At 37.4% G+C, this 26,048-nt stretch overlaps 2 protein-coding genes across 5 annotated transcripts in view; one reads left to right on the forward strand and one right to left on the reverse strand.

Moving 5' to 3' along the window:
• Positions 1 to 447: 447 nt before the first annotated feature.
• Positions 448 to 6,565, forward strand: MYOG (myogenin). Its single transcript, XM_007440885.3, has 3 exons — positions 448 to 999; positions 4,293 to 4,374; positions 5,901 to 6,565. Exons 1-3 carry the CDS (start codon positions 448 to 450, stop codon positions 6,020 to 6,022), a joined length of 756 nt encoding a protein of 251 aa, XP_007440947.2. The 3' UTR covers positions 6,023 to 6,565.
• Positions 6,566 to 8,676: 2,111 nt separating this feature from the next.
• The window catches only part of PPFIA4 (PPFI scaffold protein A4), a 117,901-nt gene continuing 100,529 nt past the window's right edge, over positions 8,677 to 26,048 (reverse strand). For 3 of the 4 annotated variants that reach the window (XM_088153597.1, XM_088153598.1, XM_088153596.1), the window contains 11 exons: positions 25,583 to 25,676; positions 24,060 to 24,141; positions 23,010 to 23,210; positions 21,909 to 21,971; positions 19,495 to 19,670; positions 18,333 to 18,430; positions 16,032 to 16,207; positions 15,197 to 15,265; positions 13,020 to 13,197; positions 11,792 to 11,886; positions 8,677 to 10,007 (listed from right to left, as the gene is read on the reverse strand). In XM_088153597.1, coding sequence (XP_088009723.1) covers positions 11,828 to 11,886; positions 13,020 to 13,197; positions 15,197 to 15,265; positions 16,032 to 16,207; positions 18,333 to 18,430; positions 19,495 to 19,670; positions 21,909 to 21,971; positions 23,010 to 23,210; positions 24,060 to 24,141; positions 25,583 to 25,676 — 1,196 coding nt within the window. In that variant the 3' untranslated portion in view covers positions 8,677 to 10,007; positions 11,792 to 11,827. The remainder of the gene's footprint in view (positions 10,008 to 11,791; positions 11,887 to 13,019; positions 13,198 to 15,196; positions 15,266 to 16,031; positions 16,208 to 18,332; positions 18,431 to 19,494; positions 19,671 to 21,908; positions 21,972 to 23,009; positions 23,211 to 24,059; positions 24,142 to 25,582; positions 25,677 to 26,048) is intronic. The other variant, XM_088153599.1, reaches the window with a different exon arrangement.

A 26,048-nucleotide genomic window follows, 5' to 3' on the forward strand; every position in this document is an offset into this window, starting at 1 on the left:
CAGAAGTTGAGGTGAATCTTCCTTTCAGGAAATGCTCTGGACCTACCTTTGTGCCTGTCCTGGCACTCTTCTTCCCCCAGACTCTAGGACTGGCAAGAAGCGATAACTGAAAGGAGCAGATGAGAAAGGAATGCCGCACAGAGCGGCCAGCTCAGCAACTGATCATCAATATCATTGTAGGAGTGCAAGTGAAAATAAATCCATGGGACTGTTGTTGGAGAGGCGGCTGGGCTTCTCTGGAGCACATGCCAGTTCCTTCATCCACTCAGCCCCCCCATCCCCCTTTCAGCCACAACACTGCCCCAAGCAGCCAACTAATCCCCATAGGGAGAGTACATGAAATCAGATGGACAAGTTTTGATGTGAAGCAGCAGCTTAGGGCAAGCTCAGGTTTCCTAGAGGTTTGCTATATTTATCTCTGTGATTTAATGCCCGCACGGGGTTTAAATGCCACCAAGCAGTTGGTGTGAGGAGCCAGAGTTTCACTCCCCAGCGCAGACTCTGCTCTGCCAGACGCTCACTATGGAACTCCTAGAGACCAACCCCTATATTTTTACAGACCGGTTCTATGATGGGGAAAACTACCTGAGCCCACACTTACACAGCTACGAGCAGGCTGCCTATCAAGACCGAACGGCCATGACACTTTGTTCCGATGACCGGGCAGCTATAGAAGACAAGGTCTCTGTTGTGCCAGACCATAGTCCTGGCCAGTGTCTGCCTTGGGCATGCAAAGTGTGCAAGAGGAAAAGTGTGTCCATCGATAGGCGCCGTGCTGCCACCCTAAGAGAGAAGCGCCGGCTGAAGAAAGTCAATGAAGCCTTTGAAGCTCTGAAACGGAGCACTTTATTAAACCCAAACCAGCGTCTTCCCAAGGTGGAGATCTTGCGCAGTGCCATCCAATACATTGAACGCTTACAAGCTCTACTCAGTACCCTCAATCAACAGGAACGGGACCAACCGGAACTACGCTTCTGTAATGCCAGCACCCAGCCAGTGGTAAGTGCCAGGGGAAGGGTACAAGCAACTATCCACAGGGTGCACACAACTCCTCATTCAGCAATAGGAGCTCATGGCTACAGCACTAGCCTTTCCAACTATTTTAGACTGTGGGCATGCCATAGTATGTTCAAAATTCACACTGATCACAATAGTTTAGCACATACAGTTGATGGGATGATGACTGTCATTTATATAGCTCTAAAAGTGGACTAGACAAAGTTATGGAGACTAGAGATGTGAGTACTCTTGAATCACAGGCAGTGTTTCTTAAATGGCAGTTGCTGGGTAATGACAGCGTTTGGCCATTGTATTGTGCAGACTCTGGGACCAGAAGGGCCTTTGGCCCAATCCAGGAGGGTTCTTATGTTCTTATGAATGCCAGCTTTTCTAGCTTCAGATATTCGCACCAATATCCATTACTGAGTAACTCTACTGAGGTTAAAAAAATTCCTGCCTGAAACTCTCAAAGTTATCCAACCATCCTAATCTGATTCAGCCTAATCAACTTTCTATGAGCCTATGAACAGAATAACCTGACCCAAAGCAAAACAAAGCAAATATATTGTCTTTCTCATAGCCTTATTTATTACTTAATTGTATTTCTATATTGTTCTCTTTTTCAAAGGAGCTCACAGCAGTTCACAAGAGACTAAACACTATTTTAAATGAAACCATCATAATAAAACCAACATTCCTTAAAATTGGCAAACATATAAATTACAACAAAGTTTTTGTCATACACCACAGGTAATGACCATGTTCATCAACATATCTGACCAATTAGGCAAACGTACAAGCAACTCAGCACTGACTCAAAAAAATCTGTATAAACTGGAAGATTATATATCCAGAAGAAGAATGAATATTATTTTAATATAGCATTATTGTATAACGTGTTATTAAATATACATTATTAGTGGGCAATCTTTGACAGCATCATGTATATTTCTATCTCTATAAATTAATTTGTAACTGTACTTCTCATTTAAACTACTTGAACCCACAAACTACTGAATCTACTGCAAAGAGTGTGGAAAAACTATAGTAGACAAACCAACCCCAGAATGATCAAATACATTTTACAGTGATACTTTAGTTGTCTAGAGAATGCATGCTGTAGCACCTAGATGTATTTTTCAAGATGGGCACAAAAAGCAGGACAATAGCTAAAACAGAAGTGACTGATGGATAAAATTGTCTTCAACAGATGGCACTTCAGAATCAAGCTCCAGCAGATTGCCAAGGTAGAGTGATGGGGTGGGTGGTGGGAGCTGACACCTGTTAAGTTCAAATGGGTTCCTAGATGTCTCCATTTAAAAACATCCAGGGGCATTTGGATACAAACCTGGAGTATAAATCCTAATGGGAAAAAAATGAAAGAGGAACAAATGCCTGAGAAACTGTCTGGACTCTTCTTATGAGGTGATCCAGCAGCAGAATTTGCCTTGTGACTTTAATGCTCCATATTTTTCTAGTGCCCTTTCAATACATAGAGCTTGCCAGAAACATATTTTTTCTTATACTTGGAATACAAATATTAGGAATGTTTGTTTGTACATGAGAGAATGAGAGAATCCCAAAAAGAAACTACTAGAATTGTTATTACAGCTATTGAAACTACTTTCAATTGGGGGCTGCTTGAAACTAGAATAAAATATTCAAAGCTGTAGCTTTTTATTTCTATTCAACTCTTGCCTCTTCCATCACTTTGATCACTGATGCTTGATATTTCCATGGTTTTGAGCTGAAAAGTATTTTGCAAGGATAAAATTAGTGGAGCTGTAGCATTATACAGATCTTTTTCATTCCCCCCCCCCCCCCCGCAAGATGTCCACATCCTTGGAAGAAAACTTCCTATTTTGCACAAAGAATACTCAGCTGTTAATTGGAGATAATCCATGATGGCAATTCTGTTTATTAGCACTGGATGGAGGTAATTCATTTTATCCTTGGAAAATTATCCATACAAATAACATATCAACCGTTATTCTAAGCAACAGGAGGAATGTGCTAGCAGAAATTTCATAGACAATGATCACTGCTGCATGTGATTTTTGTGCCAACAGACTCAATTTTCCCCTTACATTTTTCTCTATTTTGTAAACTTGCTGCTGATTTAACTGGCACAGATTAAACAGGTTGTCTTGGACAAGTCATCCAACTTTAATAGTCGGGTGTATTTATTTAAATTCAGAATGCAGTATGATAGGGTCTCCTATGCTTTTCTCAGCTATTTTATTTCAGGAATCTTACTTTTCACTGCATCTTCCCATTCTACACAAACCCACAACGCATACATACATATTCTCACACAGACACACACACACATTTCCAAAAGAACAAGAGGAACAGCTGCATGCCGAAATCCCCCTCACACTCACACAAAGCCCTTGAGTAAGGAAAAGCTATAAGCTATTGCGCCAGTAGCACTTAACAAATACTTTGTCATAACTATATTTCAAACAATGTATAGGTTTACAGGTACGACACAAATCACATCTAGAACAGAAAGTCTCATTGTTCTCTCAGGTGCTGGAGCCTTGGATTCATGAAGTAATGATATCTTTGAGGTGGTTTTACCAAACAAATCCATATTTTAAAACAGCTAATTCAGTCTGCACATTAGTGATCCAATTGCAGAGCCTGCATAAACATGTTCAGAATCAACTCAGCTCCTGCCATTATCCACCTCATATCATGTGAATTGTGGTTTCCTGTAAATCTCATTTCTCCATATTTGTTTTGAACAACAGCCTGGGTCATCTTTGAAACTACCAAAAACAAGAAGTGGTGGGTAATAACTCCAAGATAAAAAAAAAAGGGGTATTTTCAAGGGCTATGTTGAAAAATTCTGAAGCCCAGCGCATTTTAGATTGGTTTCTTCTTGAGGACCTCTCTGCCCTCCATGTTCAACACAGAAAAAAGCTTCTGTATGCAGAAAAATAAGCATATAACCACTTTTCATTTCTGAAACCTTAGGTCTAGATGTTCATGAGACTATTGTTTCTCTATTTCTCCTCTATCCTACATTTTGTTATGATAACTATTTTAACCTGTTTCAATAGCATCATCTCCAAGTTAGACTCATCAACTTTTTCATTGTGAATTGAGATTCTGAACCAGTGACAGATGATTCTTCACAAAATGTATTTTGGGAGAACAAAAAAGAATGGTAGGAAAACAAAGCAACAAAAATGATTTGTTTGATCTAGTACAAAAGAGGATGCAAGGAGGGTATGTCAGTGAGGAACTTTGATAAAATCCCAAAGATCTTCATCTTCTGATTCCAGATGCCAACTGACCATGGATCCAGTAGCACCTCATGCAGTCCGGAGTGGAGCACTCACTTAGAGTTCAGCGCTCATCCTACAGGTAGGCAGAGTACAGGTACCCTCTGAAAATTCAAAAATCCCGATCCAATTGTTATTTGAAATTAAAGTTCTACCCCACTGTAACTCTCCAAACACCCTAACTTCTATTCCTGTACATTCTTAATATACGCACATTTTTTGCACTACTTCCATGGGACTAGAGACAGAAAAAATTTTTTTGTGCTTCTTAAGTCAGAAGAAATACCAATCAGTTGTGAGTGTAAAAGGAAATTATAGGCAACTGTGCTTTTTTAGAAATAGGTAAGCAAGTATTGTGTGGGAGAGTTGGAGATCCTTCTGAGGATTAGAATTGTGTAAAGAGTTCTCTGAAGAGCAACGAAATTTCACAATTTAGATTTTAAAATAAGAAGCTGTTAATTTTAAATTTTATTTTTTATTTTAAATTTCATTTTAAAATTTAAATTTAATTTAATTTTAATTTTAAATTAAAATTAAAATTTTATAAAAAATGTTAATTTTAAAATAAAAAATCTGTGATATTTCCCCCCAAGGAAGTTTATTTAAATTGAACTACTTTCTAATACATGCTAAATGTTAAGAAATAAGTTTATAAGCTGAACCTCTTCAAGTCAAGCCAATAAAATACACAAAATCCCAGTACACAAAATTACACTGGCAGTATGATGAGATTTGGGCTGGATGATTAACAATTCCCAAATATAACATTGCTATATGTTAATCATCCAACATTATTGCAGTCATATCTGTCCCTCCAGCTAAGCTACTCTTTTTCCATATTCCAAGAGTGGCTGTTTGTCCTACTTTATTAAGCACAGTTCTCCACTTGAAGGGATTCTGAATGGCTATCCAGATCTAGCTTAAAGATAAATAGCTTTCATCAGTTACTCTGAAGTTACTAATCAAATGTACTACCTGGATAGCAGGCTGATGCTTTTAATAAATATATAGTTCTCTTCCAAGTGGCCATTAATATGTGAATGCATTAGGACCCACTGAAAGTGATAATTTTATATACTGACCTATCCATCTTTTAATGATTCCCAATTCCCCTTAATTTTCTAGATGCAGTAAATGGAAAAATACATTGAACAATTTTAATAATCAAATCCAAATCTAAGCCAATTGATAATAATCAGCATTTGTATATGTTTGTATATATTTCAACAGTATTCAATATCCTAAATCAATTCTACTTCAGATAATTCCACCATTGCGCAGATGAAGGTGACTCTCTGAAATTAGAACTCAGAGGAAATAAGAATTACTTCCTTCTTATGAAAACAAACTGCAAAGGATGACTGAATATATAAAATGGGTTGCAGATCCATTAACTATAAAGCACCATTAATATCTCAGTATAGAAATAGAAAGTATCTTCCAGACAGACAAAGATTAAGACCGAATCCTATCACAAAGATAGGGAATCTTATGGCAGAATCAAGGTTTTGATTCTCCCATAGGATTCCCTATCCTTCCTATCTTGTCTAGTAGCAATTGGGTTTTCAGAAAAGACTGTACTTAAAATAACTCCCATGTTCTCCACAGATCATTTGCTGAGTGATGATTCTTCTGAAGACCGCAATCTCCATTCACTGTCTTCAATTGTGGATAGTATTGTGGTAGAAGATGTGGCTGTTGCGTTCCAGGAAGAGAGGTCTCAGAACTAAAGAAGCAGCAAACAGTGGCCATCTCTTCACTTTTTTAAAGGTCATCACCAGCACGTTGTAAAGTAGAAGAAACAAGATACTAGGACTTCATAACTAGGAGACATTTCTATTCTCACTAATACTGGATGATATTCCAAAAAGGGAAAAGTTCCCAGCCAACACTGGATGGCATTTTGTTTCCCAATCCTGACTGTTCCAGATCACAAATAAAGCCACTTATCCAATTCCATATACCTGAAAGTGGTTTTGATTTGTTTGCTTAATCCCTTAAACCTAGGCAAGCTAGTGAGAAAGATGCCTAATGATACTCATTTAAGTATCTGCCTGGTTTTCAAAACAATAGAATAATCTGACTTCAATGAAAACATATGGATCTTATTTACTCTAAAAATTGGATTGGAATAGGATGTTCAACGTCTTTTGATGTATTATTGCAAACACTAATTAATGTTGAAAGAAATAACAGAACAGAGTGCTAAGGAAGAATTTGTTTCCTTTCCTGTTTTTAGAAATGTTGTTCCTTTGGGGGCCAATTATTATTGTTTTTTTTTTAATTGTGGGTGTGTGCAAATGTGTGTGTGTTTTAAAAAAATGCTACCTGACCAACTTCTTTTGGCAGTTAGTTTGCAATTTCCAGGCACAGAAGCTATATAAAATGCTGCCACCAAACTTACTTCCTTCCTTCCTTCCTTCCTTCCTTCCTTCCTTCCTTCCTTCCTTCCTTCCTTCCTCCCCTCCCCTCCCCTCTCTTCTCTCTTTTTTTACTGTGTGCAGTTACCATTTTTGTATTTTTGCTAATTTATTGTGAGATTTTTTAAAAGAAAAAATAAAGGCTTTCTTTGGTTGAATTTATTCTGAGATGGCATGGAATACTGTCTTAGTTTCTTTTTGAAAGTACTAAAGTCACTCCCCTGAAAAAGAAATGTATGTTATATAAATTGTATTCTCTGTATATCTTTTGAGCCCATCCCTTCCCTTTTCAGTGCTACATTTGGTGCATCCACTTTTCTTTGCCAATACAACACTTAGCAAATGGTGACGGATCTCCAAGCAAACAAGAGACATACTCTAAATATTAAAGACCCAGCCTAACCTGTCATAATTATTGTCATACACATGGGCATATGAATAAATTGCTGAAAGAAAACACAGAGAGAGGACAGTTCTATGGAGATGTCAACCTAGCAATAACACTGATTTTCTTGTTCTGATTATCTTATAAAATTAATGGGAATACCTAGGTTTCAGTCCACCCTTCTCATGGAAATTCACTGGGTGACTTTGGGCTGGTAACTCTCTCCAGACTCCAACCTACCTCACTGGGTCGTTGTGGGAAAAAAATGGAGGAAGGAATGCTATGTATGCTGCTTTGAACTCCTGGAGGAAAAGTAGAATATAAATCTAACAAATAAATACATATATGTGTATAATGAACAGTCTAGTCAACTTTAGATCCTTATTTTGAAACCTCTACATTCTGAAGCTGTTTGAAAAATATGAGGTCATTTTGTTTTCACCGCCATCACTCTGAGCCCACGTTTCCCTAAAAGAATATAGAAAGAGCCATGGAAATATTATGAATAGCAATTCATTTTTAAAAATGCAATAATAATATTGCAGCAGTGTTGTGGTTTGGTACTGTTATTCCCATTTCCTTCCCAGAGACTAAAATTGAGAGGTACTATATAGCCAGCATAATCTATAGCCATTAAGTCACAAGAAAAAAAGGCAGGGCACTGGATATGCTTACTTAACAAACTCAATCAGTAAAGGCAAGATAGACACTGAAAAAATAATATTGTAAGAGTACAATGTGCTTTCAGCATTAATTCAGAAACACGTATCAACTATTAGCAGTCTAGGATACAATTCCCCTTGTCTGCTGTGTATACTGGTAGGAGAGCAACAAAAATAGCATATAGTTGTGAAATTTGACAAAAGAAGTCAGCACATCCACAGAGACAAAATGTTCTGGGCAGGCTACCCAGCAGAGGTGTTTTGTGTCTATAGCACTGAGCTCATCTTGCCTGAATCACTCATTGCTAAAGAAAAATGGTCATGTATTAACATGAACTATCTAGAACAGAGCATAGTGAACAGTGTCCATCCATGACACCCACTTTTATTCTCTTATTCAGCCAGAGAAGTGCTGGGAAGCCCTACATGGCATGGGGCCAGGTTATTTGAGGGACTGCCTGTCCCCAGTTACAACTATCCATCCCACCAGGTCCGGCAAGTGGGGTATGTTACAGGTCCCCTCTGCTAAAGAGTTCCATCTGACAGGACTCAGAGACAAGCTTTTTCTGCTGAAGCACCCATCCTTTGGAACAGGATTCCCCCCGAGGTGAGATTAGGCCTGACCCTATTGTCCTTCCAGAAATCTCTTAAAATGTCTTTTTTTAAAGCAGGCTTGGGAATCCCATGGTAATAGGGAGCCCACAAGATTGTTGCATGGTATGTGAGATTTTGATTCATTCTCCCATGATCTTATTTATATTTTATGTTAATTGTTTTTAATGGTTATTTAAGATTTATTTTAACTGTTGGTTTTATTGTACAACACCCAGAATCACATTGGTGAGACGGGCAGCTATATAAATTAGATAGATAGATAGATAGATAGATAGATAGATAGATAGATAGATAGATAGATAGATAGATAGATAGATAGATAGGATAAATCTTCCAATTGGAATAAGTAAACTGGAGATAAACCTTCCAATTGGAATACGTTCATATGATATTATATGATTCTAAAGAGAGATGCTACATTCATGTAGAAGACAAGTATGAATCAACTGGCCTTGTTTTAAAATCAGGTTTATTGGAACACACATACACCCATTCCTGACCTATTTGCAGGGTTTGGAATCCATGCAGTACCAATATGACAAAAGAAAGAGATTATTCATATAAAGGGATCACTTACTCTGTAAATTAAAAAAATATTTAATACTGTATTAGGCAAGTCGTACACCAAAAAGACATTGCAACTGTACAGTCTCTTGGATATTGCACTTTCAAACAGCACGGTATGAATATATGGCATTCCAGCCATCAAGAAATACCACATCAGTAATAGGGGGCCACACAAGGCAAAAGGCATCATGAGGAGACAAACAGATCCTACCCTAGAAGAGAGAAATAGTAACAGCTAGAATTTTGTGGGGATCACAGGCTACCTGTAGATGCAGAGAGGAGGAAAGGAAATTGTCTGTCTATGTGGGAAAGATAGGGTATTCATGGTATAGCCAACAGAGATGTCCAAGAACATCTTCTGCATTCCCAGCATCAGGTTTCATTTTCTTCCATACATGGACATGAGATCTAAAAAAAAACCATACAAAGTTGCTTGGTAACCAACCTCTCCCCTCTCTCCATCAAGCACCAGTCCATTTTTTTCTAGCCTGGGTGTTTCTTAACCGAGGACCTATATTGTCCACGGACAGAAATGTCTTGTGGCACGATGAGAAGCTCCAGCAGAAGCCCAATGCACCTGAGGAAGAGTTCAGAGCTGGGCTTTCCCATCTTCATTTGCCTTGTTTCTTGGTGATTGTCTTATTGGGTCCAAACTGTACAGTAGGAACAAGCAGCTTCTGCTGCTCTCAGGCATAATGGCAGAGTGTAGCACTGGCAGACAATGGTGCAGGAACTGCTGCAGACCAGCATTAAGGTGCACCCACTTCTTACCAAACCTATGTCAAAGTCATTGTGTCATACATAGTGCAGACTCAGAGACAGAGAAGCCTGTTCTCTTTCTCAGTGAGGGTATCTTTAAAGCCAAGGGAAGAGATTTAATTAGGATTTAAGAATACCAAACAGGAGATCAGGGGGTTGTATACAAGCAGGAGGAAGAATGTTCTGCTGGCCATGAGGCCTGAAATAATTGGCCAGTAGCTTCTGTTCTTTGGAGCTTAAGGAGGAGGCACAGTCTCCTACTCCCGGAAAGCAGCCAGCGTATAACCATACAGATAGTGGGAATGTGCTGCAAAAGATCAGAAACAATAAGGAGATAATTAAAGTTAAATAAAAAAGGAAACTGTACTGTGAGTAGTCTGCTCTGCATTTGTTTTCATTCTCATCTGGCAATCTAACTTTGCTTTACAACAGCAATCAAAGTCCTGAAATATGTATGTTGACAAAACGATTTTACCTTCTATGACTAGGCACTTTCCAGTACCATTAGGACCACAATTTCTAAAATTGCATGCTATGAGTTTCAGTCCTAATATATCTGAAGGGCACCAGCCTGGGAAAAGCTCACCTATAGTATTTTAAAAGAGTATCAAGAAGAACTAATTTAGCTTTATGTTCTCACATTGCTCCTCCAATAACTCTGTTCAATAGGGCCAGCTGTAAAGGGTGGCAGGGCTAGGCATCCACAAAGGATGGAATTCAAGTGAAGGGCCCACACTACTTCCACAGCCACTAATTTCACAGTGCTTGAGCATCTCGAAGAATCAGAGAATATACCGGAGAATCTTCTGTTTGATGCATCTCACCTCTTCCAGATTAGGTGATCCCATTAAGATTGCCCCACCTGAAACCTCCCAGAACAATGGAGTTGGCACACTATATCACTAGGCCTTTATTGAAGAGGCAGTGCTACTGTACTGATAAACACAGAACTCGCAGAACAAGTGGCAGGCACAAGCAAAGAAATGGGTGATGCATGGGTTTTATCTGGAATCCCCAATAAACAGGGCCAAGTCTGTTTTTATCATTGTCATCAATATCAGTGTTGATGTTGCCTTGGGGAGGAAGGAATAAAGTTTGCTATCTTTATCCAACAGCTGTCATCTTCACTTCCATAGAGACCTTCTCTGCCTCTATTCAGCACATTCCTTAGGCTCCCTCTTCTTTGTTATTATAACCCACTAAGATTTTGTGGACTTTTCAGTCACTTGCATCTCTTATAGCATGTAACCAAGCTGATCAGTATCTTGCTGGGTGGAGAAAACATCCACAATAATCTGGAATAGAAAGAAGTGCCTAAAGGCTCAATGATGGTAATTGATCTGTCATAAAATGGGTCTTCATTGCAAGTGCCATAGTTATTAACCTGGTTTTGAGTAGTTTCCTTTTAATAAATATGGTTTGAAATGTTTATATTATACTTCATTCTAGGACATTGCTATTGTTATTGGTGTTGTTATAGCCATTCTATGGCTATTGTTTCCTGTATATAATTTAAGCTAAAATGTTTTCTCATATACTATTGGCAACTCACAATTTCTTTGTTTATTTTATATTTCTTTCAAGAAGCTCAGGGGAGCAGCTTATCCAGAGACATTCAGAGAGCTTCACAGCTGAGCAGGAATCCATATCAAAGCTGAAAAATCTCATTTTAAACCACACTTTCTACTGTTTGCTGTCCAACATTACTCTATCCATTTCAGTAATGAGAAAAAATTGAAGCTGGAGCTAAAAAGTCAGTTACTGTTTTCATTTCTTTGCTGGCTCATGTTATATAACAAGATTGCTTGGTTGGAGGTAGAGTGCTTTTTTACCATTGTCTCTTGAAAATTAAATGTAGGGAGAACTGGTTTATACCCTGCTTAAACATGAAGACATAGACCAAACAGATTATTAAAAGATAAAGCTGGTTAAGCCATGCCCAGTAATAGGTAAAAAAGATCTGAGTTTAGCAACTTGAAGGTACAGAATTGAATTTGGTACTGCAAGTAAGTTCTGGTTTCATCCATTATTTTCTGGAACCTCTATGGAATATGAGGACTGTACTTGTTCTGTCCATGTTTCTAAACTTACCTGGAGCCTTGGCCAATTCCCACTGGAAACTGCACTTCAGCAGGAATATGTGCGAACTGTGGATGTTTCCAGCCTTTGGGACCCAGGTACACCAACTGCAAACCATTTAGCAACAACACACAAAAGCATGCAATTAGTGGGGTCAGTGAGCTCTCATGCAAAGCTCATTATTAAACTCTGGTTGCCTGTTGATGACTGCCTATATTGGCTCATTGTGGATCTCAGAATTTAGGTGCTTTTGTTTCAGCAGTTATTACATTTTACTTAATAAATTACTAACCAATGCTCTTAAAGGACATAAAACACAGAATCCTGGCCTCACCAACATATGGCTTTAGGATATGGTAACAGAGAATGATTTTAAAACAGTGAATGAACAAATGAAATCTAAGCTTGGTTGTCTGCTTGCAGACATTTCATTACCCAACTAGGTAACATCATCAGTGCTAATCTAGGTAAATAGGTAGACTAGGTAACATCATCAGCACAGTCTAGCACTGATGATGTTACCTAGTCAGGTAATGAAACGTCTTCAAGCAAACAACCAAGCTCAGAGAGCACCAAGGACTCCACAGTTCAACTCTAAGCTAAATATATTCTCTTCTATTGGAATGAAATCTGAGCAACAAGAGGATGCTATTAATAAACCTGAAATGTAGTGAAATGAATTGCTACAGTTTATGAGGGTGGATGTGGGCATCCACTTTGTAAAATTGTTTTGGAATCCAAACACTTATACTATATTTTAATTTCAAAGGTTCAGTTCCTTTCTTCCAGATAAGTTAAAAACTAACCAACAAATATAACAGTTTTATATTAGCAACTAACCAGTAAATACAAGTTTTGTATTAGAAATTATCAATAGACTTAAAATAATTAGCTTCTTTGTTCTTTCCTTAATCCAGATTAAGGCAACTAAGCAAATGCTCTGTGTGGAATTCAGATATGTGTTACTTCAGTGAATATTAATTATTCTTTTTGTCTATGTCAAACCTCTGCTACATCAATATCAGGTTCAAGGAATTCAAAGAAAGGCTTGAATATTTTTTTATAAGAATCCCATGCAAGATACTCATTTAGTAGTTAGGTTGCTACTTAAAAGAACAGAGCACTGGGCTTCATGTCAGCAGGGAACACACCATGCGCACTGTGCAGGATCCAGAGAGTCACCTGACTTTTTAGAATGGTGTTATCATCTCTCATAAATAATAGTAGAGTTTCATCTTACCTTCTGGTGGCATTTTCTTCGGTGGGGCTGAAGGAGGAGGCAGGGGCACCAAAGAGGTCACTCGGAACCCTGCTGGAAGTGTCTCTGCTGACCCACTAACCATAGTGATGCTATGAAAGTCTCGAGGGCGGAAGCGCTTTCGCCAAGAAGGAGTTCGCCGAAAAGTCTTGTCTTCACCCTATACAGAAAAGGATACTTACATAACATATCACACAGAGTAACCATGTAGGCCTATACAACCTCCAGAGGGAGATCAAAGATTAGGAAAAGCCTGTAATCACTGGAACTGGATTCATGTGTTCAAAGTAGAATTGAGCTCAAATTTCTCAGAAAACTTATTTTTCTTTTTGAGAAAACTTTTGAATTTTTTCTCTCATCCTACTAGAAAAAAGGCAGAAATTTCTCCAAATATTATTCACAGTATACATGAATATATGGGTAGATTAAAGACCATAGTCACATCTAGCAACCCTATGCCTTAGAATGATGTCTTCTGGATCATGATGGTGAATGAAAAATGGCAAAAAGTCTGTCAACACAACTTGCCACTACTATCACTTGCAGTGGCAATACAAGTAGTCCTCAAGTAACAACTGCAATTGGGACCAGGATTGCCATCACTAAGTGATGCAGTCATAAAGCACGATGTCACATGACTGCATCACTTAGCAACAGCAATCCAGGCAGTCCCAGTTGTCCTTGTAACCCAAGACATGCAGGTCATTAAGCAGGAAGCATAGGGAGTCCCAGATAAGGAGTGTGGGGGTGCCACAGGTAGGTGGGGGAGGCCCTGGGAGGCCCAGTGCAGGCAGTGTGTGAATTGGGGAAGGGAGGTCCTGCAGTGCAGCAGGAGCTCAGGAAGGCTGGGGAAGAAGGGTGCAGGATGCATGTGAGTGCAGGGAGGCCAGGGAAAGAGGGTGCTGGGTGTGTGAGTTCATGTGTGTGAGTGCAGGAAGGCCAGAGAAAGAGACCGCAGGGTGTGTGCAAGCACAGGGAAGCTAGGGAAAGAGGGTGCAGGGTGTGTGTGAATGCAGGAAAGCTGGGGAAAGAGGGCACTGAGTGCATGTGAGCAAAGGGAGGGAAGGAGGGTATGGTGCTTGCAAACAAAGAAAGCCAGGTTGGGGGAAGAGACTTAACCCGAGCAACTTGCAACCTTCTCCACTGGTTTCCCCATTGATTTTGCTTGTGGGAAGCAGGCAGGGAAGGTCACAAATTGCGATCACATGACCACGGGATGCTGCAACAGATCGTCAGTGCAAGCTGGTTGCCAAGCAGCCAAATTTTGTTCACGTGACTGCAGGGGCACTACAATGGCCGGAACTTTGAGGACCGGTCGTAAGTCCCTTCGTTCAGCACCATCATAACTTCAAATGGTCACTGAACAAATGGTCATAACTCGAGGACTACCTGTAATGAAAATGGAAGACAAATGGTGAAGCAATACTCTATCTGCATGTGGAACCTGCCTCTGTTATAAAAGTTGGACAGCATCATATTAACAAGGACAATAATGATTAAGGCAGTCTAAAAGATCCCAACTGAAGACAATAGTATGTCCAAAATAATTGATCTTCAAATCTTTGCCCAGAGGAGTTTGAAACACAGTTCTTACTACTTTTCAGAAGTTGATTCCATAGTCCACAAAATGAAATTTTGTCTATAGAAATTTTTTGTAGAATTAATTATACATATGTAAAATTATGTGATTTCTTAGATCTTAGGCTAGCTCTGTTCAGCTGAAAAGGTTTAAGTTAACCTAAAATTAGAAGATCCACACAGGGTTGTTATATCTGCATTTTATAAAGAAAAAGGTTGCTAGAATTGTTTGTTTTTGACAAGCAATCCTCCCTTGCAGATCTAAAAGAAGAGAAAATAGCATATGTTCTGCCAATCTCCCTCAAGAAATGAGATGGCATCTGTCTCAATTCTTGCCCCAGCACCAAATTTTATAATACCTCTCTCACCCCATGCATGTTTGCAATGTGGAAGTGGTATAGCAACTCCTACTTCTACTTTTCCTCCATATAAATTGAGCATCACAGTTAACCTCCCAGAAGACAACTACAATACCAGTCCCATTTCCAGAACTCCAGTTGCTTCATCAGTTTCCTAGCTAATAGTATGAGCACAATATTTCTTAAATTCCCATCATGCTTTACTAAGTACTTCATACTCACATCATCAAGTCGTCTGTCAGTACCCAAGGCAAGAAGATTGTTGAATTCTCTCTCCATCACCTGCCGTGCCTGTAAATAATATCAAATAATGTAATAGTAGCAATCTAGCCAAATAAAACTACTAATGCAAACTGTTCACTAACAGAACCAAAGAAGAAGATAAATTGGTATTTATACTAGTAGATCTCTTTATGCCTTCTGGTAGACCACAAGATTTTCCTTGTAACACAGAAGTAGATTTCTATTTATTTATTTGCATAACTCTAGTATATAGCTCAGCAGTTATGGGAGATTACCAGCTCCAACCAGAGTGTTTTTACTGCATTTGATTCCACTCACCCATTTTTTGTTTCATTTCTCCTGCTGGTGGAACTTAGTGTTCTAGCAAATAAATTAGATCTCACAAACCAGAAGCTTGCCACTCCTGGCCTAGACAAATAAATTGCCTCCATCTAGTCCAGCATTCTGTCTTTAAAAATAACAATATAAATGCCTTTGGGAAGTGTTTAAAAAAAGGTGCATGCAACCATATCTTAAAATTCTACCTCTGAAAATCAGGACTCTGTTCAGCTCTCATAACGGAATGGGGATACAGAGGAAGGATTTCATAGACAGATTTGGAATAAACAGATAAGATAAGCTTTCAGTCTCCTAGACTCTGGCTTCCCTTAAGATGAAGAATAGCTTATAATACATCAAAGGAAACTTTATCATTTGTATCATTCCTGTTTAATTTAACAGTGTTCATGGAAGATGTTTTTTCATAATCTTAGAAGGTCCATTAATGACATGAGAAATAACCATCAACTTTGTGGTGTAAAATGTTTTTTCCTACCTGAGTATTCTGAGTGGGAATTTGTAAAATAAGTGCCAGACTATTATAATCAAAATTTTCATCCAAAGCAATAAGGGCACCATGGACTCCACTTTCAATGATGTTGTTGGCATATTCTCTAAGCCCAATGGATTGAATCCAGTGAATTACTTGATCATTGGTCCAGACCAACACATCTAGAAGACATTGAAATTACATATTTAAATGAAATTACCATGGAGAATGCTTGTGTCTTTATGAGCTGTCCATGACATAAAAAGAATAAAATATGGATGTACTGTCTAAAAATAGTTTGTCTTGTGTAACTGATTCATAATATTCTTCTAATATTGTTTCTGGGGAAATAAGCCCCACTGTAAAATGTTAGAGAAATATGTGTTTATTTATACACCAAAAATCTATGTTTAAATCTCTATCTGGAAGACAGTCCAGAAAGAAGATGTGGCAAATGGAACAGAAGTGCTCCAGACATATGGTAACTACCCAGTGAATATAAATGAACACAATGAAAACAAATACAGTAAAATTCAACAAATTAACAGTATGAAATAACATAAGCAGCAGCTATAAAATCAGCGAAGTCAGTAAAAACAGAAAACAACAAAATACAATAAAGAATATTTACAATATGCCATAATACCTAAGGAAATAAATAACTTTGCTTAGATGATACTAACTTTGCAGACATAGTACAGTACTAAAGTTGGTGCCAGACATGCATCTTTGGTGAGGCTTTCCATATGTAGAACAGCATGATTGAGTTAATCTTATCAGCTGCTACTATAAAAGAGTTTTGGAGGATAGCTTCTGATGAAGGATGAAGGGTTTGGGTATGTTCTTTTGTAAGAAAATGTACTCTCATAAGCAGCAAAATTGTAAGATATTTTAGGTATCAATACGTTATACTTTATAATATATAATGTATAGGTATAATGTACCTATACATTATACTTTATATTCTTCAGTTACACTGTTTCAATCTCCCAAAAAGTCCCTCATTCAGAGGTTTTAATAATGCCAACATTTTTTTTCATTTAAATTATTTTATTTTTAGCCAGTTTGAACCCACTGAGTGCCAAAAAAACAAACAGAAAAAAGAGGTCACATTAGGTATTAAAAAATAGGTAAATGTGGAGTACTGGATTCAGTAAATAATAGGAATGTTTTCTAATCAGAGTAATCCTTCTGTTCAGGTCTCCTTTGATTGCCCAAATGGGTGGAAAGAACTTAGTTTTACTATTCACTCCACATCACTGCTGCTCAATTTCTCAACCTGAGCAGTTGTTTATTTATTTTACAGAAAGATTGGTGGGTTAATCCCTTCCACTTCCACTTAGAGCACTAACAACCAATTCCTGCAGTTTTTCAGAGAGACATTATCATTCCTTATAAGCATGCCTTTGCTCTGCACAAAAACCCTCAACATCTAGTTGATAATTAGCCCCCCATAGGGCTAACTATTGCAAATTTTATCACATTCTCCCCCTAATAACAGGCATTTATGTACTAATTAATGGTTAAAAGAGTATAGCCTTATTCTTTATTTTTGATTAAATTTAGCAAGTGTCATTATTTCAAAAAACCCACTGTGAGAATTTCATTCCATTATGTGAAAACCATAAGTTAATGCCATTTATGTTTTGTTAGACCAGGGAAAATTTTTCCAAGTCTCATCTCAGATCAGATTATGAAGTTGAAATAAACTACCTTGGTTGTGATTCAGGCAGGATCAGGGCATTTCTAGAGCTTTGGACTAGGCTCCTAAACTGGAACAAGTAGCCTCTGCACAACCCTAGTTAATAAGCCTATAACATCAACATTATTTCATTTCCTCAGCATGTTAATTCAGTTGTAACTAGAGCAAGGAATTGTGTCTTGGATCAACTCTCTAGTAAAGGAAACTTGGGAGTTACCTATACTCCAAGACTTCAACCTTCCATCAAAGCAAGAATTCCCTGCAAGGACATGTGAGCATGATGTATAAAACAACTGGAAAAATACCGACATACAATAAAATAAAATGATTAAAGTGGTAAAACTGTGACAGGTTTCAAGCACAATAAATCCTGCTGAAAAGCCAGTAACTGGAAAGCCTCTGGAGTACTTCTACTCTCTACAACTAGGAAAATTGATTTTGTAAGCATCAACTAAACAAGGATCTGTACTTCGTAAACAGATTTGACTTTTCTGGCTGAAAAAGAAAAATAGGAAGGAAAAGCAGCTTCAAAAACTATAATTCAAAGTCTGAATTATAGACTGTTTTACAGCTTGCCTTGAATACATTTCTAAATTGCTACTTGCCTTTGATTTCATGCTGGCTTTCTTCCCGCCTCTTTTCCAGCTCCTTTCTATCATAGTTCAGTCTCTTCAGGCACATAATCCCATACTGGAGACTTGTTCTGCAACAATGCAATACTTAAAACAAGGCATATCAATTTTCCAACCACTTTTACTTTCAAGAGGTGTGTATGTGAATATGTGTTTTAGCCTATGGCAAAAATACATAGCAACTTTTGATACTGTTTCAAAAATATCAAACTGTCTACCCTATTGATCCAATTTTCCGATTTTTGGCTTTAATGTATTATAATCTGAGAGTTTTAATACTTATGGGATATGCTATTACCCAGCCTAAAAAGCTCTTACCATGCCTGTCATTATTGCTCTTCATTCAAAGGAAGGACTGATAAAAGCCAGAGTGTACAAGTTGAACTTCTAGGGTCACATGCAATTCTCAAAAGCATGGAATGCAGCTTCCAGAGCCTCTCCACAAGCTGTCACTAAATTGTAGCTTTTTTAATGTAACAGAAGCAGAAAGTTATTAAATACATGGGGAGTAACTATATCAAAACCATTAAATTTCAAGTTTAATTAAATTAAATCAAATCATATTTAGGATATGGGCCTCAGAGACATTTAATATTTGTTTGCAAATGTTTAATTATACTAACTTTCAATATGATAAATCAGGATAACTATTAAACATATAACTGCAGAGAAATAGTATTAATTGCATTTAAATAATTTAAATGTAAAAATCAAGGCACTCAGTGCTTCAGATTCAAAGGCAAAAAGGTGCTCTGGAGCATGCAGCTGCACTCATGGAGCATCTTTATGCAACTACTTGAAGCAGCTTCATTTTTTTCCCCATGGTTGCCTTCTGGAGCTGAAGTGGGAATCTGAGAAAGATATGTTTGATTTAACGAGTTTCAGACAATTGCTATGTTTGCATCCAAAGGCCCTTTTTGCCTTTGAATCCAAAGCATTGCACAGCCCTGTTAAATAACATGAAATCAGCTTTGGTTTCTGTCCAGGCTTCACTTCTTTTTGGAGTGTGGGCCTGTTATATTTCTCCAGAACCAAATGTGGCCTTCACTTGAAAAAAATTACACCCCCTTTGACTATAGGAATTTAAGGTGGTTGCAAGAGTACTTCAGCTTACGTCCCAAGAAAACTTGCTCACCGATGGAAACTGTCTACCATCTTCAGGTGTACTCGAAGGTCTTTCTTAGTCAGATGATCCAACATTCGTGCATCCACAAGACATTCCATGAAGTAACTGCGATACTGTGGGAGACCTAGACTAGGAAGCCATTCATTCCCTATCCACTCATGGTTCATGTCCCCATAAGCCAGAGTCTGTGAAGGTTTAAAAAAGAAAAAAAGCAAAGCAACATACAGTACATATAAGTACCTATTAGCAATACAGACAGAATCCTGACTGGATGGCCTACAGATTGGAGTTAGAACATTTTAGTATAGAAAATCTCCCAGAGATATGGAACTCTTATATCTTAGATATAAAATTCCTAATGATATATACTAGTGAGTTGTGCCACAGAGATAAGAGTGATATAATAGCCTAAAAATGATTCAGGACCTTTTTCAGTAGGTTTGAGATGATTTGCAACATCTGAATTATACAGCTTCAAACACATTTTTCAACATGTGACAGGATGACATACATCTGACATTTGTAACAAGGTCTCAAATCGACTGCCTGAGTATTATGCACCATGTACAATGTATGCTGCAATATAAGTATGCCATAGTTGAGAAACCTTAAACACAAATAAAGCATTTGTATTCTGTTTTCAGCACCTTAGGAATAAATACACTGCATAGTTTTATAATACTGAACTTATCTTCAGGGATACTTTTATATGATTATTAATCTTATTTGAGTCTGAAGACACAATAAAATAGGATTTGTTACATGCTAACCACTGAATTAATAGGTAAAGTAAGCTACTGAGTTTTCACTGAAATGCTTGGTTCAGAAGATCTTATAGCTCTATCCTGTCAGCTGTCAAAGTTTTCAGTTGCAAGGAATCAAAAACTGAAAAGAAAGGAGAATTATTCCCTATTCATGCCTGACAGAATTCTTTAAACTTTACCTTCTGCTGGTCAAACAAGAGAGGTATCTGATTTTTTAAAGAAAGTTAAAAAATACACTACAGATATTTTCCCAGTTTATATAGAGAAACAGAAAGAGTAGAGAATCTGGCTAGGAATAAGTAATGCTAAAATTAAATGAAAAGTATCAATAAAATCAATGTAGCAGGTTTTATATGTTGATATCCTAAACATATAGAAGTTAGTGAAATATTTTGAAGGCTTGACAAGGAATTAGCTATTATTAAATGAAATATAACTACCTTCCCTATTTGATAGTAACCAGAAAGGAAGTATAGTAAGGTTTTCAAGTAATCTGCATTTGTTTCCATTATTCTCTAAGAGGTTCTTAAATGAATCTAGAGAAACTGCTCAAAAGGACAGTCTGATATAATCATATGGTTCATATTTGTACATAACTCCATTTCTCTGGAAACCAAAGAGCTTTGTATTTCCAGGTACAGAGGAAAAAAACCACAAGATAATGCCAGGGTCTCACCTGTGCCCAACTGCCTTCCTCAGTATCCTAAATGTGACAGTGCAGCATGTCAATAAAATAAGTAAAGTCAGGTATCACATACAATGTCTGTTTTTTTCCCCAATAAAGCAGAGGCATTGCCTATCATCAAAATGATCACAACATTCTCACATAAACATGGTTACAAGAGGATAAATTCTTTCAGAGGCTCCCATTATTCACTATTTCTGATTTAGAGGATCTCACTGTGGTTGGCATTTTGTATCTCTCAAGAATGTGCTGAAGTTTGAGCAAGCCATCCTTAACCACATGCCTTCCATTTGTTAACTGTGGGGGCTGGGACTTATGGGAGTTGAAGTTCAATAAATCTTATGGAAAACAGGTTGTAGAAAGTGGGCCTAAGCAATACATTATATATCTTATACAACTTGAGTAAACAGACTCAAAACTCTGTTAATTGATAGCTTCCATTCCTAAGGTTCTATCAAAATGGGTAGCCAAACTGTGGTGGTCTTATAAGTGTCTTTGCCCAAATGCTGATTTGGATGAATGGTGTCAATAGGCAAATAATATATTTCTTTGCTTATCTATAAAGAAATGTATATGCTGCATTTTCTATTACAAGAAACCACTCTGTTCTCAGAGCTGCAAACAGATTTAAATAAAATGCCACACACAGTCATCAAAAAGCATGTGCTAGATATTTAAGGATATGCTGTCCACACAAATAGTTAAATAAGAAAAAATATCAGATAGGTAAGCATGTTTCTTTTGTTCCTATTGGCCAATTATGCCCCATCTTCCAACTGTTCTGAGATTTCCCAACATGGCTTGCAACAATTGATACGATTCCCTTATAGTGCTTCAAAGATTCTTCTTATTCAAAACAAAGAATTCAGTTGCTTGGTCATAGTTGAATTCTTATCTTTTAACCTGAGGCAAAATTATTTTCCTATCACTTTCAGTGAGATGGCAGAATTCTCTTACACAGAAAAAAAAATTACCATTTTGGTTGAAGTAGCCATGGTTTCCATTTCTTCATGAGTAACCCAGACATTTCCAGATGACTACGGGGAAGATATGACACATATGAATAAGAAAGCAAGGAATTTTCAATAAAACATTTCAACTCCAAGCTAATGCTACATGGGCATAGCTGTCATAGATTCAACGGCTGTGGCAATGTCAAAAACAGTAAAGGCTCCCTTGAGTTGAACTCAATTCCTGGAGACAACTTGTTTTCTTTTATAACATTATGGAAGTAGTTAGCACTATTCCACAGTGTCAATAGTCTATAGCCCCTGGATTTCCTGATGGTCTTCTATCCAAATACCAGGGGTGTCTGCCATCTTGATTTCTTTCATCACACCCTGTTGACACCCATGCCAAATACTAACTATGGTTTTGTAATATAAGGTATTTTCTCCCAGGTAGTAAACCTGGACTGTTGTAGTACCAAGCCACACTGGAGTGAAGGAAGCATCTTTTAGAAATTCCATAATAAAAGACCTACAGCTTTAGCCTGCTTCTTCAATTTTCTATTGCCTGCTCTGCCTATTCTGGAGGTATGGGAAAGGATCTCAATACATATTATTCCATATATTTCTGCCTACAGTATTAATATTTTTTACACAGCAAGCAAGGAATGCAAAGCAAGTATATCACTACATTTCAGGAACAACCTAGCATTGTTCACCAAAAACGAACCCATCTAGGAAGAGCTGTCATTGCTACTAGAAATGCACATTTAAGTTTGCCAGAAAGTCAAGTTACAAATGGGAATAACAACAATAATTCAGCACTTCATACAAAGCTATTTTGAATTGATTTTTGGAAAGCATAGAGAAAGGGAAAAGGCACAGTATCCCTCATTCATTTTACAAGCATATATTACAATGGGGCAGAAAGGATATGATACAATTGACTTTCTCTGAGGGATATGGGGATTCCAGTTTTCATCAGAATTCTAGCTAGAACCCGCAGTCTTCAGTCTGACTAAAGGGCTATGTGTGTGGTTTACATCCCTTCAAATACAAGTTCTTAGCATTAAATATGGAAAGGAAGCCCAATTTATAAATCCCAAGAACCCAAGATGAAGTGCTTACTGTTCTGGAGGTGGGTGGAGCAGAAGGGCTTGTGAGTGATACCATTTCCTGAATTGCCAAGCGCAGTTTTAACCTGTGAAGAGCATTACTAATTCCAATTTCCCTCTGGATCTCTGTATCTGACAAGGCAGACATGATCGCACCACTTTTCACATTAGCTCTGCAAGCTGCAACATACCAGGCAGGCATGCCCACCCAAAGCTACAACATAAAAGGCCAGAGATGAGTCTGCGTTTCCAACCCGCACATGTGTAACAGATTCACATACTAAGAATTTACAGTGAACAAAAGCAATGAAAGATGAGATTTGTACTGACTATATTAACTTCTTTGGTTTCTTATAACAATGCTGTATACTTCTATCATCTCCACATTTCATGGTATAAAATACATTATGGTGAATTATTAAAGGTTGGGGCTTTTTTGTCAAAACAAAAATGCTGAAAAAGTATTTAAGCTTTACATTTATGTAATATTTTCAATGTTTTTATTTAAATATGACAGGATCTAAGCAGAAAAATAGTTCTCTTATTAGTACAGTTTAAAGTTTGTGAGATTATATATATCTGCATATATTTCAAACTTGAGAAAGGTGATTATCTTCAGTTGACCCTTGGGGCAGAGAGTAGGCAAAACCTTCCATAACTTGCCTGCTCACTTTTACTGCTATTACACACAGTCACACTTCTCTGCTTAGAAAATGATCCCAGGTGGATTAAAAACCACAAAGATAGTGCAATGATTTTATTATCTGTTTGTTTGTTTATTAAATTCATATGCCGCCCATCTTCCCCATTTTGCAACAGCACAGCAAAAAGAACTGGGCGTGTGATTATATTGCAAAGTCAGTTCAGAATGATGATAAAGCTTCAGGTCCTCACACTATGAATGTGTAAAATGTAACTTCTATTTGCAAATACTTCCCCAAAACATCTTCATTTGCCTTCAGTCAAGATATGAAATAGCAGTTTCCAAAAATATCTATCCACTAAGAACTCAGGCTACCTGCCAAACATGATTAATCAAACTGAATAGCTAAAGGAAGCTTACCTCCAACCAGGAGACCACAGTTGGGCCATCCCACTGAGCAAAAGGAATACCCTTTCTTCTAGCATCTTCCAAAAGTTCATGTCTGGAAAAGGAAGCAGTAATACAACAATTCTTGCTAGCTGTGCACTCCTCCAGAAAAACAAACAAAAACCCAAAACTGAAATTATATTTAAACAGTTGATAGCAGATTTAGCAAGCTATCCCACAGAATGTGGCAGCAGGAAAGTATGCAATATGCAATACCATTTGGTTTTTTTTTTTACATTTTTTTTTATCCTGCCTTTATTATTTTTATAAATAACTCAAGGTGGCGAATATACCTAATACTCCTTCCTTCTCCTATTTTTCCCACAACAACCCTGTGAGGTGAGTTGGGCTGATAGAGAGTGACTGGCCCAAAGTCACCCAGCTGGCTATTATTATTAGCTATTATTTAATAATTAGCTATTATTGTACCCTGATCATATATTTTGAGTTTGCTAAGCAAAACTGGAATAGCTAGCAACAGCTTTCTAGTATAAATACTGATAGACATTTTGGCAACATCCCTCCTTCACACATCTCAGCTGTTCAATGCCATATGTGCTTTGGCATAAGACACAAGAATGAGCAGCTAGGGTGCATAAAAAGAAAACTGGCTTCTATTCCTTGGCAAAAGGGAGTTAAAAATCCTTTTGCCTTTGTCTTAGTTGGAAGGTAGCAGCTATAGAGTTACATATAATGTGTGTGGAATGGTGGTCTTTAGTATCAGAACCAGAGTCAGCTTCCTGTATATAAAGAATTATCATATTCTAGGAAGTGAGTGGGTGCCAAATGTGATACTTGACCATTGGTCATAAAAATCTGGGGAAAGACATGTAATCCAGGTTTTGTTTTAGCTGAATGCGCTCTTAGGGAGATTTTGAAAGAGGTATGTCTTGATCACCTGCCCAGATAGTGACAGGCAAGTCTATTCTCAAAAACTGTGCTAATCCTTTTAGAATAGTTTCAGTAAAGAGAAGATAGCACTTGAAAGACAGGAATCATGAAGCTTTAGAGTTTCCTCTTCTTTTTTTTTTTGTTAAGCTGCCCTCCATGAATATCTCCATCTCTCTAGTTAAAGTAGCTGTTCTCTTAATCTGTTTCTTTAAGAAACTTGAAAATGTTATCAAGTATTTCTTCAGAAGAAGATAACAGAATGCACTGAAGATGTTACCTAGCCGGGTAATGAAACATTTCCAAGAAAAGAACCAAGCTCAGAGAACCCCAAGGACTCCACAGTTCAACCCTGAGCTACACATATTCACCTCTATTAGTTCTCACAAAGCAGTTAAGCAAGCTTTTCTCACAATTTCTTTCAGAAAAAGAAATGAGCTTATTTTAGGATGATAATTCAATCCAGTCAATGTGAGAGTTTGTGCTAAAATATCCCCCAAATATTCTACAGTAAGCCACAATTTTCTTAAGAGTGTACCAAAATCAAGACATAAAGTTACAATAATTGCTACAATAATTACTAAGACAGTCATTAAAACTGTCCTCACTTTTTTTTGAGCCGTCGGTCTTTTTCTGCTTGTGCTCCTAGCTTGCCAAGACCAAGAGAGTCCTGTATGTTCATCTCTGAATCTGTTAGCAAAACTATGAAACATAACAGATGAAGAATTAGAGTAGTATATAAAAGTAGTACTATTTTAATATATAAAAGTAGTACTATTTTAAAAAGCCTCAAAAGTTGAAACTATTTTTGCCTACTCAGCAAATAATTTGATGCAAATGTTCTCAGCTGTTGCATCCAATTTGATATCAAGAAATTTAAATTCAGTAATTCAACAATCTGCAATAGTAGACAAACTCTACTTAGCTCAATTTAAATTTGAAGGTTTGATATTTCACAGTATACATAATGAGAGTCCAACAGTACAGGCTTTAAGAGATTCTTTTTAGAGTACCAAGGCAATACACTGATTCTTAAATATTATATACAATTATAAAATTATCTCTCATCCTCAT

This window comes from Python bivittatus, unplaced genomic scaffold (assembly GCF_059951505.1).
Source record: "Python bivittatus isolate LINGU-HERP-01145 unplaced genomic scaffold, Pbiv_v1 ctg000700_np1212, whole genome shotgun sequence".
NCBI classification, from domain to species: Eukaryota; Metazoa; Chordata; class Lepidosauria; order Squamata; family Pythonidae; genus Python; species Python bivittatus.